The sequence below is a fragment of the Xiphophorus maculatus genome, chromosome 14 (assembly GCF_002775205.1).
Source record: "Xiphophorus maculatus strain JP 163 A chromosome 14, X_maculatus-5.0-male, whole genome shotgun sequence".
In the NCBI taxonomy this organism is placed as follows: Eukaryota; Metazoa; Chordata; class Actinopteri; order Cyprinodontiformes; family Poeciliidae; genus Xiphophorus; species Xiphophorus maculatus.
Window position 1 is genome coordinate 27319632 of NC_036456.1, and position 19060 is coordinate 27338691.

General features: G+C 41.9%; 2 protein-coding genes across 4 annotated transcripts in view; both read left to right on the forward strand.

Moving 5' to 3' along the window:
* The window catches only part of LOC102219596 (neuroligin-2-like), a 291900-nt gene that overhangs the window by 99973 nt on the left and 172867 nt on the right, over positions 1 to 19060 (forward strand). The gene's annotated exons all lie outside the window — the stretch shown is intronic.
* Positions 16327 to 19060, forward strand: part of LOC111610910 (olfactomedin-like protein 3A) — a 13503-nt gene continuing 10769 nt past the window's right edge. The window contains exons 1-5 of the mRNA XM_023345982.1: positions 16327 to 16784; positions 17557 to 17660; positions 17752 to 17942; positions 18072 to 18175; positions 19036 to 19057. Of these exons, the coding sequence (XP_023201750.1) occupies positions 16668 to 16784; positions 17557 to 17660; positions 17752 to 17942; positions 18072 to 18175; positions 19036 to 19057 (538 nt within the window). The 5' untranslated portion in view covers positions 16327 to 16667. The remainder of the gene's footprint in view (positions 16785 to 17556; positions 17661 to 17751; positions 17943 to 18071; positions 18176 to 19035; positions 19058 to 19060) is intronic.

Below are 19060 nucleotides of genomic sequence, written 5' to 3' on the forward strand. Positions count from 1 at the left end.
ATGTCCAATTCAAAGTTATCAAAACGGTGACATTTGAACAGGTGGAAGGGGAGTTAGCAAGGCTCAAAGTTCCCCTGTGATCGACTCTGTAATACAAAGGGTATCCTTTGTCATGTGTAGGGCAATGCTGCCCTCTGGTGTCGAATTACTGAAATAATGAAACTATTTCTGTAATTTCAGTAATTCGACACCAGAGGGCAGCATTGCCCTACGGAATGAGAGTTCAATGTTGAATTGAAGGGGAAAAAATTAAATAATTTGTAATTCTAACACAAAAGTCACAGAGACACCAAAGTTTGAGTTATTGATCATTATCTTGTGTCCAATAATATCCAATGGTCAAATGATGACATCACGTAGGCCACGCCCCCTGACAACAGGAAGTCTTGTATTTTACTGTGAACGGTCGATAGCTTCTGCACCAAACTTTGCACGAGTGACCCTGGCGGGATCCTTGACGACCCTATGTCATCATATTATGACGTCATCTAAGCCCCGCCCCCTCAGAACCGGAAGTGCCATTTTTTCCTTGGAAAGCTCTGTTTATGGCTCTCTTGACCTAATCAAGGTGATTCTGTGTTGGATGACAGATAGGAAGTTGGTCTCGCTTGCTTTAAAGTGCCAAGAGTTTTCAATGGCGCCAACGCCGTTCGTATACGTTTGCCTCTACATTCCACATATTTTGACCGAGCTGCATCAAACTTGGCCTGAGTGATCCTGGAGGCTTGCCCGTCAATCCTACGTCATCACATTATGACGTCATCTAAGCCCCGCCCCCTCGGAACCGGAAGTGCCGATTTTTCCTTGGAAAGCTCTGTTTATGGCTCTCTTGACCTAATCAAGGTGATTCTGTGTTGGATGACAGATAGGAAGTTGGTCTCGCGTGCTTTAAAGTGCCAAGAGTTTTCAATGGCGTCAACGCCGTCCGTATACGTTTGCCTCTACATTCCCATATTTTGACCGAGCTGCATCAAACTTGGCCTGAGTGATCCTGGTGGGAGGCCCGTCGATCCTACGTCATCATATTATGACGTCATCTAAGCCCCGCCCCCTCGGAACAGGAAGTGCCGTTTTTTTCCTTGGAAAGCTCTGTTTATGGCTCTCTTGACCTAATCAAGATGATTCGGATGATAAACACTGTCAATGCTCGCTGCTGGCTGAACCGTGTGGGCGTGGCCAAACGGCGAATATCAGTCCCTCGCCATATTCATACGTTTGGCTCTAATTCACACATAGATCATCCGATTGGCGCCAAACTGGATATGTATGACCTTTGTTCACCTCTAAAGAGCCCACGAGGTTGAGATGTAATTTGACTCCACTGCGCCCCCTAAGTTAATACATCGGCCGTATCTCCTCGACGCATCGACCGATCTGCACCAGATTTTTTGACAGTCGTCGGGGAGCGCCGCCGAACGCATTCACGCGTGTCGCCCGGTGGACGGGCGGGGAAAATGCGCGACAGCTTCTGCGGCGGCTAGCGGACGGCGGTGCTGGAAACTGCGGCAGAGCTTCTGCGGTGGGGAGCAGGCTGCGGCTCTGGAAAACGTGCGAGAGCTTCTGCGGTGGCCGAACCCCCGCGGTGGCCAATAGGCCGGAGCGGCGCTTGCTGCGAGGGCCGCTCGAGGCTGCTTGCAGCTTTAATATTATTATTCTTATTCTTCTTCCGATTCTGCCCCCCTCTTCGTGCGCCTTTTTGGGGGCTTTATCATATTCAAAAACTCACCAAACTTGGCGGAAGCGACTAGGCGGTTTAAAAATTTTGAATTTTAAGGTCGTCGCAAAAATCGCAAAAAAAATTGCTCAACGGCAGCAACTAGCAATTTTCAAAAGACCCATTGCTATTCACTTACTTCATCGTAGAGACTTGAAATTCGGTACAGTTGTAGAGCTCACTAAGACGCTCAGAATTTACAAGTAATGTCATAGTGCAACTATCACAGAAAGTCGGCCATTTTGTATTGAACGTCCATTTTTTTCCTCGATTTTGACGTTTACAGCCTTCGTATTTGATCGAACTCCTCCTAGGGATTTCGATTGATCGGCTTCAAACTCGGTCAGTCTGATCATAAGGCATGTCTGATTTAAAGTTATCAAATTGGTGAGTTTTGGAGCATGTTGAAGGGGGGTTACCAGGGGTCAAAGTTCACCTACACGCCATGAAACAAAAACCTCTTATATTTCCTATACAAAAACACATAGAGGGACCAAACTTTCAGTGATTGATCGGCATCGGGTGTCCTATAATACCCTGCAGTGAAATTTTTTTTTTACGTAGGCCACGCCCCCTGAGAGCAGGAAGTGTAATGTTTTACTGTGAACGGTCGCTATCTTAGCCCTTTGACCTAATCAACATGAAACTGTGTCCAGAGACAGAAGACATGTTGGTGTGTTGTGGATTCCAACCCCGACCGGCTGCGATGAAGCAGGTGGGCGTGGCGGCGTTGCGAACGCCATCGAATTTCGTTTGGCTCTGAATTCCACAGTTTCGGGGTGAGCTGCTCCAAACTCACTAGGATGGATCCTTATCCATCCCCGAACAGGAATCCATAGCGATATTTGGTGGGCGTGGCCTAATTTTTCTATAGCGACCCCTAGAGTATTTTAAATGAACAGCCCCAAGCCATGCTTAAACCTAGAATTACGAAACTTGGTACACATGTGTATCTTGTCGGGACGTACAAAAAAGTCTCTTAGAGCCATGCTCTAAACCCAACAGGAAGTCGGCCATTTTAGATTGAAGTTCATTTGACCTCGATTTTGACGTTTACAGCCTTTGCATTTGATCGAACTCCTCCTAGGGTTTTCGATTGATCGGCTTCAAACTCGGTCAGTCTGATCATAAGGCATGTCTAATTCAAAGTTATCAAAACGGTGACATTTGAACAGGTGGAAGGGGAGTTAGCAAGGCTCAAAGTTCCCCTGTGATCGACTGTGTAATACAAAGGGTATCCTTTGTCATGTGTAGGGCAATGCTGCCCTCTGGTGTCGAATTACTGAAATAATGAAACTATTTCAGTAATTTCAGTAATTCGACACCAGAGGGCAGCATTGCCCTACGGAATGAGAGTTCAATGTTGAATTGAACAGGAAAAAATTAAATAATTTGTAATTCTAACACAAAAACTCACAGAGACACCAAAGTTTGAGTTATTGATCATTATCTTGTGTCCAATAATATCCAATGGTCAAATGATGACATCACGTAGGCCACGCCCCCTGACAACAGGAAGTCTTGTATTTTACTGTGAACGGTCGATAGCTTCTGCACCAAATTTTGCACGAGTGACCCTGGTGGGATCCTTGACGACCCTATGTCATCATATTATGACGTCATATAAGCCCCGCCCCCTCAGAACAGGAAGTGCCGTTTTTTGACTTGGAAAGCTCCGTTTATGGCTCTCTTGACCTAATCAAGATGATTCGGATGATAAACTCTGTCAATGCTCGCTGCTGGCTGAACCGTGTGGGCGTGGCCAAATGGCGAATATCAGTCCCTCGCCATATGCATACGTTTGGCTCTTATTCACGCATAGATCATCCGATTGGCGCCAAACTGGATATGTATGACCTTTGTTCACCTCTAAAGAGCCCAACGGGTTTGAAATGTAATTTGACTCCACTGCGCCCCCTAAGTTAATACATGGGCTGTATCTCCTCGACGCATCGACCGATCTGCGCCAGATTTTTCGACAGTCGTCGGGGAGCGCCGCCGAACGCATTCATGCGTGTCGCCCGGTGGACGGGCGGGGAAAATGCGCGACAGCTTCTGTGGCGGCTGGCGGGCGGCGGTGCTGGAAACTGCGGCGGAGCTTCCGCGGTGGGGAGCGGGCTGCGGCTCTGGAAAACGCGCGAGAGCTTCTGCGGTGGCCGGAACCCCCGCGGTGGCCAATAGGCCGGAGCGGCGCTTGCTGCGAGGGCCGCCCGAGGCTGCTTGCAGCTTTAATTCTTCTTACGATTCTGCCCCCCTCTTCGTGGGCCTTTTTGGGGGCTTTATCATATTCAAAAACTCACCAAACTTGGCGGAAGCGACTAGGCGGTTTAAAAATTTTGAATTTTAAGGTCGCCGCAAAAATCGCAAAAAAAATTGCTCAACGGCAGCAACTAGCAATTTTCAACAGACCCATTGCTATTCACTTACTTCATCGTAGAGACTTGAAATTCGGTACAGTTGTAGAGCTCACTAAGACGCTCAGAATTTACAAGTAATGTCATAGTGCAACTATCACAGTAAGTCGGCCATTTTGTATTGAAGGTCCATTTTTTACCTCGATTTTGCCGTTTACAGCCTTCGTATTTGATCGAACTCCTCCTAGGGATTTCGATTGATCGGCTTCAAACTCGGTCAGTCTGATCATAAGGCATGTCTGATTTAAAGTTATCAAATTGGTGAGTTTTGGAGCATGTTGAAGGGAGGTTACCAGGGGTCAAAGTTCACCTACACGCCATGAAACAAAAACCTCTTATATTTCCTATACAAAAACACATAGAGGGACCAAACTTTCAGTGATTGATCGGCATCGGGTGTCCTATAATACCCTGCAGTGAAATTTTTTTTTTACGTAGGCCACGCCCCCTGAGAGCAGGAAGTGTCATGTTTTACTGTGAACGGTCGCTATCTTAGCCCTTTGACCTAATCAACATGAAACTGTGTCCAGAGACAGAAGACACGTTGGTGTGTTGTGGATTCCAACCCCGACCGGCTGCGATGAAGCAGGTGGGCGTGGCGGCGTTGCGAACGCCATCGAATTTTGTTTGGCTCTGAATTCCACAGTTTCGGGGTGAGCTGCTCCAAACTCACTAGGATGGATCCTTATCCATCCCCGAACAGGAATCCATAGCGATATTTGGTGGGCGTGGCCTAATTTTTCTATAGCGACCCCTAGAGTATTTTAAATGAACAGCCCCAAGCCATGCTTAAACCTAGAATTACGAAACTTGGTACACATGTGTATCTTGTCGGGACGTACAAAAAAGTCTCTTAGAGCCATGCTCTAAACCCAACAGGAAGTCGGCCATTTTAGATTGAAGTTCATTTGACCTCGATTTTGACGTTTACAGCCTTTGCATTTGATCGAACTCCTCCTAGGGTTTTCGATTGATCGGCTTCAAACTCGGTCAGTCTGATCATAAGGCATGTCTGATTTAAAGTTATCAAATTGGTGACTGTCTGAGATTGCTGAAGGGGGGTTACCAGGGGTCAAATTTCACCTACTCGCCATGAAACACGAAACTCTTATATATCCTGCACAGAAACTCACAGAGATACCAAACTTTAAATTATTGATCATCATTAGGTGTCCAAAAATACCCTGTGGTCAAATGATGACATCACTTAGGCCACGCCCCCTGAGAACAGGAAGTGTCATGTTTTACTGTGAACGGTCGCTATCTTAGCCCTTTGACATAATCAATATTAAACTGTGTCCAGAGACAGAAGACATGTTGGTGTGTTGTGGATTCAAGCCCTGACCGGCTGCGATGAAGCAGCTGGCTGTGGCGGCGTGGCGAAGTGACCTGTAACGCCGATGCCATACGTTTGCTTCTAGATTCCACATGTTTCGACCGAGCTGCACCAAACTTGGCCTGACTCATCCTGGTGTGATGCCTGACAATGCTATGTCATCATATTATGACGTCATCTAAGCCCCGCCCCCTCAGAATGAATTAGAGAGATCTTCTGTGTAATTACATAATAAACAGTCCATGTTCTTTGTTTGTAGGGCAATGCTGCCCTCTGCTGCCCACTGAAATAGTTTCATTATTTCAGTAATTCGACACCAGAGGGCAGCATTGCCCTATGGAATGACAGTTCAATGTTGAATTAAAGAGGAAAAAATTAAATAATTTGTAATTCTAACTCAAAAACTGACAGAGACACCAAACCTGCAGTTATTGATCATTATCTTGTGTCCAATAATATCCAATGGTTAAATGATGACATCACTTAGGCCCCGCCCCCTCGGAACAGGAAGTGCTATTTTTTTACTTGGAAAGCTCTGTTTATGGCTCTCTTGACCTAATCAAGATGATTCGGATGATAAACTCTGTCAATGCTCGCTGCTGGCTGAACCGTGTGGGCGTGGCCAAATGGCGAATATCAGTCCCTCGCCATATACATACGTTTGGCTCTTATTCAGGCATAGATCATCCGATTGGCGCCAAACTGGATATGTATGACCTTTGTTCACCTCTAAAGAGCCCGACGGGTTTGAAATGTAATTTGGCTCCACTGCGCCCCCTAAGTTAATACATGGGCTGTATCTCCTCGACGCATAGACCGATCTGCGCCAGATTTTTCGACAGTCGTCGGGGAGCGCCGCCGAACGCATTCACGCCTGTCGCCCGGTGGACGGGTGGGGAAAATGCGCGACAGATTCTGCGGCGGCTAGCGGGCGGCGATGCTGGAAACTGCGGCAGAGCTTCCGCGGTGGGGAGCGGGCTGCGACTCTGGAAAACGCGCGAGAGCTTCTGCGGTGGCCGGAACCCCCGCGGTGGCCAATAGGCCGGAGCGGCGCTTGCTGCGAGGGCCGCCCGAGGCTGCTTGCAGCTTTAATTATTATTCTTCCACCCATTTCGTGGGCCCATTTGGGGGCTTTATCATATTCAAAAACTCACCAAACTTGGCGGAAGCGACTAGGCGGTTTAAAAATTTTGAATTTTAAGGTCGCCGCAAAAATCGCAAAAAAAATTGCTCAACGGCGGCAACTAGCAATTTTCAAAAGACCCATTGCTATTCACTTACTTCATCGTAGAGACTTGAAATTCGGTACAGTTGTAGAGCTCACTAAGACGCTCAGAATTTACAAGTAATGTCATAGTGCAAGTATCGCAGGAAGTCGGCCATTTTGTATTGAAGGTCCATTTTGGACCTCGATTTTGACGTTTACAGCCTTCGTATTTGATCGAACTCCTCCTAGGGATTTCGATTGATCGGCTTCAAACTCGGTCAGTCTGATCATAAGGCATGTTTGATTTAAAGTTATCAAATTGGTGAGTTTTGGAGCATGTTGAAGGGGGGTTAGCAGGGGTCAAAGTTCACCTACACGCCATGAAACAAAAACCTCTTATATTTCCTATACAAAAACACATAGAGGGACCAAACTTTCAGTGATTGATCGACATCAGGTGTCCTAAAATACCCTGCAGTGAAATTTTTTTTTTATGTAGGCCACGCCCCCTGAGAGCAGGAAGTGTAATGTTTTACTGTGAACGGTCGCTATCTTAGCCCTTTGACCTAATCAACATGAAACTGTGTCCAGAGACAGAAGACATGTTGGTGTGTTGTGGATTCCAACCCCGACCGGCTGCGATGAAGCAGGTGGGCGTGGCGGCGTTGCGAACGCCATCGAATTTCGTTTGGCTCTGAATTCCACAGTTTCGGGGTGAGCTGCTCCAAACTCACTAGGATGGATCCTTATCCATCCCCGAACAGGAATCCATAGCGATATTTGGTGGGCGTGGCCTAATTTTTCTATAGCGACCCCTAGAGTATTTTAAATGAACAGCCCCAAGCCATGCTTAAACCTAGAATTACGAAACTTGGTACACATGTGTATCTTGTCGGGACGTACAAAAAAGTCTCTTAGAGCCATGCTCTAAACCCAACAGGAAGTCGGCCATTTTAGATTGAAGTTCATTTGACCTCGATTTTGACGTTTACAGCCTTTGCATTTGATCGAACTCCTCCTAGGGTTTTCGATTGATCGGCTTCAAACTCGGTCAGTCTGATCATAAGGCATGTCTGATTTAAAGTTATCAAATTGGTGACTGTATGAGCTTGCTGAAGGGGGGTTACCAGGGGTCAAAGTTCACCTACTCGCCATGAAACACGAAACTCTTATATTTCCTATATAAAAACACATAGAGGGACCAAACTTTCTGTTATTGATCATCAATAGGTGTCCTAAAATACCCTGTGGTGAAATTATGACATCGCTTAGGCCACGCCCCCTGAGAACAGGAAGTGTCATGTTTTACTGTGAACGGTCGCTATCTTAGCCCTTTGACCTAATCAACATGAAACTGTGTCCAGAGACAGAAGACATGTTGGTGTGTTGTGGATCCAAGCCCTGACCGGCTGCGATGAAGCAGCTGGGTGTGGCGGCGTGGCGAAGTGACCTGTAACGCCGATGCCATACGTTTGCTTCTAGATTCCACATGTTTCGACCGAGCTGCACCAAACTTGGCCTGACTCATCCTGGTGTGATGCCTGACAATGCTTTGTCATCATATTATGACGTCATCTAAGCCCCGCCCCTCAGAATGAATTAGAGAGATCTTCTGTGTAATTACATAATAAACAGTCCATGTTCGTTGTTTGTAGGGCAATGCTGCCCTCTGCTGCCCACTGAAATAGTTTCATTATTTCAGTAATTCGACACCAGAGGGCAGCATTGCCCTACGGAATGACAGTTCAATGTTGAATTAAAGAGGAAAAAATTAAATAATTTGTAATTCTAACACAAAAACTGACAGAGACACCAAACCTTCAGTTATTGATCATTATCTTGTGTCCAATAATATCCAATGGTTAAATGATGACATCACGTAGGCCACGCCCCCTGACAACAGGAAGTCTTGTATTTTACTGTGAACGGTCGATAGCTTCTGCACCAAACTTTGCACGAGTGACCCTGGTGGGATCCCTGACGACCCTGTGTCATCATATTATGACGTCATCTAAGCCCCGCCCCCTCAGAACAGGAAGTGTCTTTTTTTTCCTTGGAAAGCTCCGTTTATGGCTCTCTTGACCTAATCAAGGTAATTCAGATGATGAGCTCTGTCAATGCTCGCTTCTGGCTGAACCGTGTGGGCGTGGCCAAATGGCGAATATCAGTCCCTCGCCATATGCATACGTTTGGCTCTTATTCACGCATGGATCATCCGATTGGCGCCAAACTGGATATGTATGACCTTTGTTCACCTCTAAAGAGCCCGACGGATTTGAGATGTAATTTGACTCCACTGCGCCCCCTAAGTTGATACATCGGCCGTATCTCCTCGACGCATCGACCGATCTGCGCCAGATTTTTCGACAGTCGTCGGGGAGCGCCGCCGAACGCATTCACGCGTGTCGCCCGGTGGACGGGCGGGGAAAACGCGCGACAGCTCCTGCGGCGGCTGGCGTGCGGCGGTGCTGGAAACTGCGGCGGAGCTTCCGCGGTGGGGAGCGGGCTGCGGCTCTGGAAACCGAGCGAGAGCTTCTGCGGTGGCCGGAACCCCCGCGGTGGCCAATAGGCCGGAGCGGCGCTTGCTGCGAGGGCCGCCCGAGGCTGCTTGCAGCTTTAATTCTAAATTGTTGGTGTGCTGATTCAATTATTGGCCAGATCCTTCTTGAAAAAAAGATTTTTAATCTCAATGAGACACACCTAGTTAAATAAAGGTTAAATACATACATATAAATGTTCATTGGTAATTTAGGTCTAAGGCCTAGGGATAAAGATAAAAGACAGACAGGTGATCTATGTGATATTGACCAGAAGGAAAGATGTGCAGTGGATGATCACATTTGGAGGTAAGTAAACCTGGAAGATGTTATTTGGGCCTGATGTAGTTTCTAAAGGATCCATGTATTTTTTTAAATACATAGAGGTACATAGAAAGCACTGAGAGCAGAGACAGTGACCTTAATTACCACTACACAGCTGACAATCAGGCACCAAGTGGCCATCAATCAGATCCTTTAAAGCTAAGAGCTTGATTAGATGATTGGCCTTTAGGTGCGTAGGAAGCACATGGCAGCAGCACTTGGCAAGAATAAACATTCAAAAGGAGGATGGGGAGAGCTAAAAGGAAGTAAACAAAAAAGAAAGACAACCATCCCAGGATTATGACAGGATTATGGCAGGACATGACGTGGCAAAATAAGCAGATTTGTCCTTTCAGTGCTACATCAGTTCTGGCTGATCCTTAGTGTATTAAGTTTCATACCTCTGGGTAAAAGGCCTACAATCTAGATAAAGATATCTGAAAATCTGTGAAGTCACTTGTCCAGCACAAGATATCTTAAAGCCAGATGACTACCTTGAACTTCAATAATTGATCATATAATTGATCAGATAATTGCACAAATTAAAATTACAAAAATAAATTTGTTTAATGGAAACACCCAAATTTCACAAAAATATTTTTATGCTAGGATGAGGTGGTTTTTCGGCTGTAATAAGTGGAGTTTGTGAAACTGCAAAATACAGTTTCACAAACAGAAAACAGAAACAGAAAAGATTCCTGTCAAAAGTTGTATGAACACCTGCTTTCTCGCGGTTTCCTAGTGAAGTAAAGAGAATAGTGAGAAAGTGGGCTTGTGGGGGTGCACATGCGCATGTATGTGTGTTGTGTGTTGTGTGTTGTGTGTGTGTGTGGTGAAATATGGTTCATAGCTGCAAGGAAACATATAGAATTTGGCATTTTTTAATCTTTTATTGCACTTTAACCTGACTGCCGGGTCAAATTGACCCGAACAGTATCTATGTAAAAAGTTGACGCAGTGGTTTGTGCAAATATGTCAAATGAATAAATTTTCAATTTATATGTAGAGTTCACCTATTATGACAAATAGAAAAAGTTTTATGCAAAAAATATTACTTCCAACTATATACAAAAATTTTTTTACTTTAAAACAGGTCAATTTGAACATAACAGGAGGGTTAATGGAAACACTGCAATTGCAAAATTATGTTTTTTCCGATTTTAGCAGAATATCGCCACTGTTTACTTTTATCCTTGCAGTTTAGTGACATCCTGCAAAATGTGATACAAGTGACCCAGGAGTACTCTGAGTGTGACAAAATGTTGATGCGCATGGATGGATCCTTTTTCTAATAAAAGGATCCATCCTATTTTCACAGTGAAATCCTGCTATGAAAAAGTATTCTATCACCCAAAATTTTACAGTTGATGAAAACAATGCAGCTCTAGCCATCACATTGAAAGTAAAACCTTTATTAAAGTTAAAGAAGGAGGAACAAACTGCAGGTTAAATAACTTGCTTGTTAAACACAATGTAGTAAAATCACTAGTTTCTTAGCATAAAAATATCTCTTTGAAGATGTAGCTCTGTTGTGTCTTTATATGTTTGGTCTAATTACATATTTTCAGTGTTTGTCGTTTTCATGCCCACAGTGCATCTTAACACGTACATCTGCAGTAAATGCTGACTTTAGCAGTTGAATTATCAGGATTGGAAGAGTAAGACTTGTGCTTCTGACAATAGAAATACTGCTGGGAGTGAACAATGGCTTGCACTTGTGTTAAACCCTAATTAATTTAAATACCTGGGGTTGGCATGGCATTCATCATGGCCTGTTGCACCAGGGAGCATCCTGCTAATGAAATTTTTAAGAGTGGAGCCACAGGAAGCCTGGTGACCCACTGAGTCTGAGAGAAACAGACTAAGTGACAAAGTGAGGGAGAACAGAAAGAAAAGGTCAAGTAGTAATTGTGAAATATTGCTCAAAACTAAAGGAGCTTTGGTGGGTGGAAGATGTTTCTGTATGTAATATTAACTGTGAGGTGGTAAACAGAGAATGTAACAGTTTTGCAGTAAATTCACAGGTTGTGATGAAGACTAAAGTACAGTCTAACAATACAAGTGCTATCAGTTCTAAGCAGATGAATCACTCAAAAAGACACAACTATAGTAAAAATAAAACAGAAAAAATAATCTCCTAATAAAAAAATTATTTAAAAAAGGTGTGGTAAATATTTAATTTACCAGAAAACCAATCCACAATAAGTTAATCAATCAATCAATGACTTGCCTTCCTATACAATTCAGCGTGATGCAAATCTCACTTCAGCTCTCTAACTGGGCTTTCTCTCATTTACTTGGATTCCACCAGTAGAAATTCAACTAGACCAATCAGCGAACAGAAGTTCTGAACAATGATTTTGATTTTCTGTGGTGTTTTAGAATTGTAGTCTGCTTGTATTTTTAGCAACGACAGCGGAGGAAGAGAAAGAAGCAGTTCAGTCCATGTTGGCCACGCCTCCAAATATGCAATTAACACTAACAGCCGCCTCATTCAGCTCAGCACTTCCCTCTTGTCAGTGGAGGATGGTTGTTTATAATCCAGAACTTCTGTAGGAAGCAAAACATAGAACAGGGGTCTGGGTTTTACAAGGCTAATTATTGACCATTATGATGCACGTTTTATCAGAATTTACTTGTTATAACATACTTATAATATACCTTTTTGTCTGTGGTGTCCATATTGAATGAAAGACACAACACAGCAGATCAAATCTACCTAGAACAACTAAAGTTGTGTGCTTCACTAAAACACAAAATGTTTTTTGATGTTGATGCACAAAAAGATTTCCTAAGAGTCTTGAGGATCATTAACATGTCATTTTTTGGAAATGTTTGATGAGTCTGCAGTACATTAGATCATCTTCTGGGTTTTTGTGTAAAATCCTAGATGAGTCGTTGATGTCCCTTGAGTGTAATTTTGGTAGGGCAGGCACTTTTAGGAGAGTGTATCTTCCATTCTTTCCCAATTGTGGAAACTGGCTCTCACTTTGGTTCCCTGGAGTTCCAAAGCCTTGGAAATTACATTGTAACCCTACAGAAAATATGATCATTACATTTAACATGCAAAATCATGCTCAGACATTGAGATTTTACCCAATCAGCTCTGCTTGTTTTGAGCTCATTTGGAATGCACTGTTTTAGGGCTACATCATGAATACGCAAATTAGCTGCTGTTGGCCAAGCCTTGCCATCTCAGCACCTCAGAGAAAATGGGTACAAACAAAGTGGTACAACCATACAACTTTGACCCTGAGTCAGACTTAGAAGCAGAAGAAGTGGAGCCTCTTGAACAACCATCAAGCCAACTTTAGGATTAAATGCTGTGGATCTGACATACTCACATAATAGGGAATTCAAATTATAAGTATTCTGCTTCACTTCGGAGCAGTGTGCCGCAATCTGAAGTTGAGCAGCTGACGTCAGCACAATAATTCAGCACAAAGACCGTTTTTTCACACAAATCCAACCTTTGTATAATTGCGACACTAGTGGGAGAACACTTCTCTCAAAATGTAAAAAAAAAAAAATGAAACAATATCCAAGAGTCCGACATATTTTCACAAACATTGCATCTTCTCATTGACTTTTAGTCTACTACAATTCCAACAGTAAATGCACATATATTTTGGGTAGCATAATGTGAGACACAGCAGAGGCTATCATTCAGCATTAGCTTGTGCTAACTAACGAGTCATGTTCATGCTGAACAACAATACAAAACCTGCAAGACTTCTTCATGTACTTACTTTGCCATCATCTGCAGATTTGCGATGAACAGTAGGAACAGAACCTTCTTTCAGTCAAAGTATTTTGGCAAATCCTTCCATGTACTGTTGGTCATTTCAAAGGACTCCTTCCTAAACTGATTTGTGCAAACTGACTTGACAATATTGCAGGGACATTACAAGCAAAAATAAAATGAAGCCATACCGCCCTATTCTCCGTGACTGGGAAAAAATTCCCAGGCTTATTTGGTAAAAATGCCTCAAAATACCTTGTAAGTATAAAGCACTGAGTTGTGGATCTCAGATGTAACACTCATCATTTAGTGTGGACACTGCCCTTTAAAAACAGCTCTCTCCATTGTATCTCTGCATTTCACGCATATTACTACTATTCTCTCATGGAAAAAAGAAAATATTTATTTTGACTTTTGATTTTAAAAAGTTGTTTTCTTTCCCATGTTTGACGTTCACGCTCTCTAGACTCAGTCACATTGACATGGTGGCTGTTTGCTTGGGCTGGCATTAAAAACTCATCATCTGCCAAACACAAAGACTGATGCAAAAGGTCAAGAGACAGAGGATGGTGGCAGGCTGGCATCTCTCACTCCATCACCAAGACACAGTTATTCAAGCACACACGCGCTTACATATACTTGGTAGGAAACCTGAACAAAATTATTTACATTCTTCTGACACGCATGAATGCATTAGAAATGACAGATGTCTGGTTTTTATTTTTTCCTGTAAGAAAATTGGTTTTCAGTATTGTCAGCAGACTTGGGCTGCTGACAATACTGAAAAGACAGCAATATGTACAGTGTATGCATACACAAACAATAAACAATGACATTTAGGGGATGTGAATTGTCTGCTATAACCTTGTTTGCCGTCTTAACTCTGTCATAACTCTGTCCATGTAAATCTTTTCACCAAGGTGGTCCTAGCAGTTTACTGGCTGTTGTCACTATAGCAATGGAACTACTGTTCCCATAATTCTTTGTGGCACAAAATGTACTACAGCACATGTCATCCTGTGGTCACTATACTTCTTAATAATAATTCACATAATGCCATTTTATTGCACATTAAACGTATGCAATAAAAATGTTGTGTATATCAAATATGACTTAAAAGAAATTTGACTTTGGAATTTAATGGTGTGGAATTGGGCCTCTGGCTCTTTAAGAAACTCTTGCTCTTTCTAAAACTCCACCTACAGAAAGTCATCACAACATTGCTCCTATATCAACCCTTACCATGAGACAGTCTCAGTCTAAACTCCATCTGTGAAGATTAGCATATCAAAAAGTTACATGGAGAAATAAATTACACAAAATCCCACAGATTCTTGCACGTATGCATAATAAAGAAAACACAAAAATATATTACGTTTTTAAAAAATTCAACAATCTGCATCAAACATACTGTCATTTATGTTTATGCAAGCCATGCACATTTGCTGCTCATGGGATTCCTGCTGTCATTTACGGATGTGAGCTCAGTCACATCTCCTGCTGTGACTCCATGGATATTTTATGGCACTCCTTGGTGAACCATCTTGAATATTTTATGAGGTTACATCTCATTCTGTGTTTATGTCTGTAGGGTCTGTCTAGATACATGTAAATGTATCAATGAGAGTAATCTGATCACCTAAAAATGAAAGAGCGAAAACTTTAGCTTTGATTTTTAAACAGACGTGAAGAAAACAGATTGGATTTATTTTTAGTAATTCTAAATGAGATTATCTCAAGACAAGTACTCTCCTTAGATTTACCGACTTTTCATAGATTTTATTTGTTTAAGTCCTCCCTGCCGATATGAAGCAACACGTTTAAAGCAGAGAAAATGTTCATCGTCATCTCTATTCATTCTCATTTAGTGTTGAGAGTTAGTTGTAGAAACATCTGAAAATAGAAAGATCTGACACCCAGATATGTAAATATTTAGACCAGCTCTCCAAAACTGAAGTTTGTATTGAACTTTTTTGATTGTTTCCAATAATCTCAATACATTTAAAGAAGATTGAAAGCATTAAACCACTAGGTTTTCATTTGAAAATGCACTCTGTACTTTTCATTGGGCCCTGGTATTTGTATTTGTCAGTTGTTTATTTCGCCAGACCACAGGTAAAAAGCTGGGCAGGAAGGTGGTTGTTATGGCTTTTGTGGGGGAAGCAGCTACACTGTCAGGCTGGTTTTGTTAGCCGTTCTAGGACATTCTAGGATGTGGCCCCACCTTGTGGTTGCACAATGTTATAAAATTGAGATTTAAAATGAAGATGAAAAAAGGAAAATATATTTTTCTTTGTGAATTTACTGGCATTTCATCTATGTTCTTTTATGCATTTACTCTAATCTGAGTTCCCTGTTTCATATTGTATACCCTACTATGTATAAGAGAAGGCATCCAGATGTTGCCTGCCATCAAGACAAAGGAGGAAATGGTTTCTGCCCACTCTGAAACTCTCCAGATGGAGATGAAAGGTTTTATTTTCTTTTTTTCTTTTAAAGCAGCAGCAAGATAATGATTATCTACAAAGGCAGTGACAACTTTTGGATCTAATTCAGAGAGAATATCTTCAGGATCAGAAGCAGCAACAATAAGGCTGAAAACAACCCTGCCAACAGTGTCCACTCCTTCAGATGTTCACAATCTGATTTCAATTTTAAGAATCAGTTCACACTCTTTCAAAGTTTTGGAACAACAACTATTCTATTATAATTGTTCTTGTCAGATGTGCAGAAAAATAGATGGAACGTGAAAGTCTACACATATTGGCACATGTTTTAAATTTTATGAAAATCTATTTGTGTGCAAATATAATTTACTGCCTAGCTGATATATTTTGTATTTCCACATCGGCGTGGAACTGAGGATGTGTCCATAAACCAACCGGGGAGTATTCCATCTCCAAAAAGCTCTAAATGGATCAGAAAGTTTTGCTTATTTCTAGCTCACTCTCTGTCTTTTCCCCCTCCTCTACTGGCATCCTCTTTCATACCACAAATGTACAAAATCCAGAGAGGAGGAGAATGAAAGAGAGGCATGCAGAAAAACTGGGAGAGTGGGAGATTGGGAGGGACTGTGGGCAGCCACTGAACACAGGCAGAAAGTTCATGAGCGAGCTGAACGTCTGGCAGCAGCAAAAAGAAAGGAAAATCAGTCTAGCAAGGAATCAAGAACTCCTCTTAATACAGGAGGAAAGTTATAAAGTGTGTCTGAAGCTGCCTTTCTTTTAGGATTTCGCCAGCTCATTCTTGTTGGAGCCTGACAGAAGTTTGAAGGAGGATCTTATTGTTATTACAGTTCATTTCAGGGCAAAACCTCTGAAGACGTCACAGCCGATTCAGGTTTTTTCAGGAACGTTTTGGGAATCGAGACACGGGGAAATAGCATCAACGAGGATGGTTCTGCTGTTGCTTTTATCTCTGGGCCTGACTTTGGGATCAGTCCAGAGCCAGGGTTCCTCCCAAGATGCCTTCATAATCCAATATCTAGAGAGAAGGCTTGTTCAGATGGAGGTGAGTTCATTTCTGCATTACTTTTCCTCAACAACCTGCCACCTTTAACACTTATTCCACACTGGACATTTTTCTTTTTTATCACCTTGTTTTCAAAACGTTTGTGTTTTCTTTGGATTTTGCTACTGTCAGATCATCTGGCTGCAATGTTTTGGCACCCTTTCAGCTATCTAACTGCTTTTTATTAGGACCTCCTGTCATAGGAATCTGGAGGAGTCAACACAGAATATCTATCTGTTTTTATGCATGGAAAAGCCTAGTATACCTTACTAGATGTGCTAAAATACGTGCTCAGTCCTCTTGCTTCTTAAATGACATTTTTTTTTCTGTTTTTGAGAGAATGGACTAAAAGTGGAGTTTCTTTAATACTAAACACACCGGGGAGGGCACACTATAATACCATACAAGCACCCAAAGTTTAGCTATGGTTACTTATTAAAATGTGAGCAGTATTTTTAAATCCAGGTGAAGTACCAAAATTTCAATAAATGTTAATCTTCTTCATATAATACAGAGTAAAATAGGGTGACAATAAAATAAAGCTAAAACTATGTTCAGTTTTTTTCTGGTTGTTTGGATCAGCTACTGATTAAGCAAGGTTAAATAATTAAATGACTAAAGTATTTCTTGGTTAAAATTTGTTCTCTCTTCTAACTAAAAAGACTGTATTTTATGCAATTATCTCTGATGTTCATTTAAAATGTTGCTGTGTACACATAATAACAACTTTATTTGTATTCATTGTATTCCTTCCAACTGTGAATAAAATCAGGAGCGTCTCAGTCTGTGTGAGCAAAACACAGTGAGTGCCACCCAGAAAACCTATGACCTCTCCTCTGAAGTCAGAGGCTATCTGTCCACTCTGAGCAGTTTGAGGTAGGCCTCCCTGAATTATCTGAGAACAAGACATGATTCAAATGACAAAATCGGTTCTGCTGACTCATAAATATGTTTTATTCCTTCTTAGATCAGAAGTAAAGAGCCAGGTGGACAGTGTCTCTGTGCGTGTTGACCGGGTGGAGAGGGAGCTGGAATATTTGGAGAACAAAATTCCCACTCAGTCTAACATTGAGATGGAGGAAGCACTGCTAGAACAGCAGATAAAAGCCGTAGAACTGGAGCAGCTGAAAAAGAAGGCCAAGATAAATGTGGTGAACGGTAGGTAGCATTTGCATAGAGGAATGCTGGAAAATAATGCAAGAGGAACAGAGATCAATGAAAAAAAAAAATCAATGATTTTGTTTTGTAAGACTATTTTTTTTTCTTGGTCTGATGCAATATATCTAGACTGCAACACAGTTCTGAGTCAAGTCAAGTCTCTTAAGATTGTGAAGAAATCTGGAGATCCAAATGGATGCTGGTTCAAGGACCCCTCTGAAGGATCAAATAAGGTAAATAATATCTGAAACATACAGTGACTGTCCTTCTAAATTAAGCTTACTATGGGACTAGTAATGTATTTGAGTTTTCTTATCCAGATACAATCAAAATATGCTGTGCATAGTATTGTTATCATTCCTACTCATCTACGTTTTCAGTGACTTCTTTGTTGATATTAATATCACAAAATCATTATATTTTCCTGATATAATGACATAAAATTTTTACATAATCTCGTCAGAGACAAATAAAATTCCAAAATATTACAAGTTTTGATCCAGGGTTTCTACACTAGAATTGAATTAAGCTACTTCGATATCAAGGTGAGCATGAAAAAGGAATGAAAATTATTTATTATTATTTTGTTATTACTGTTACCACACTTTGTTGAATGTCGTATCTATGTCTATCCATTCATCTGTACATCCATCTATGAGTATGTATGTCCATCCATCCATCCATCCATCCATCCATCCATCCATCCATCCATCCATGCTTCCATATAGTTTATCCCATACTTACAAAAAGCCTTAATCACTGTACCTTACATACCTTTGGGGCTTTGTTACTGTGTAGTCACCCTGCTAATCTGTATTTTTTTAAATGTGCTCTATATATTCTGTGTGTGTGTTACAAGTTAGTCTTATCAGATTCTCTGTTTATGGCTCATATTAAGGACCTGGTGGGGAATCTTTGGGGGTGTGGCTGCCTTTAAAGTCAAAATTAGCCTATCTAAATATATCCCCAACTAATTAGGTATGAGGTAGTACAATATTGTCTTTATTCACCAATAAGCAGATTGGGTTTTGCATCAATGAAAAGAAAATTATCTGCATTCTTACATGTTCCTTTTTTGCCTTTTCTCTTCCAGGTGTATCTATTCAGTGGATTTCGTA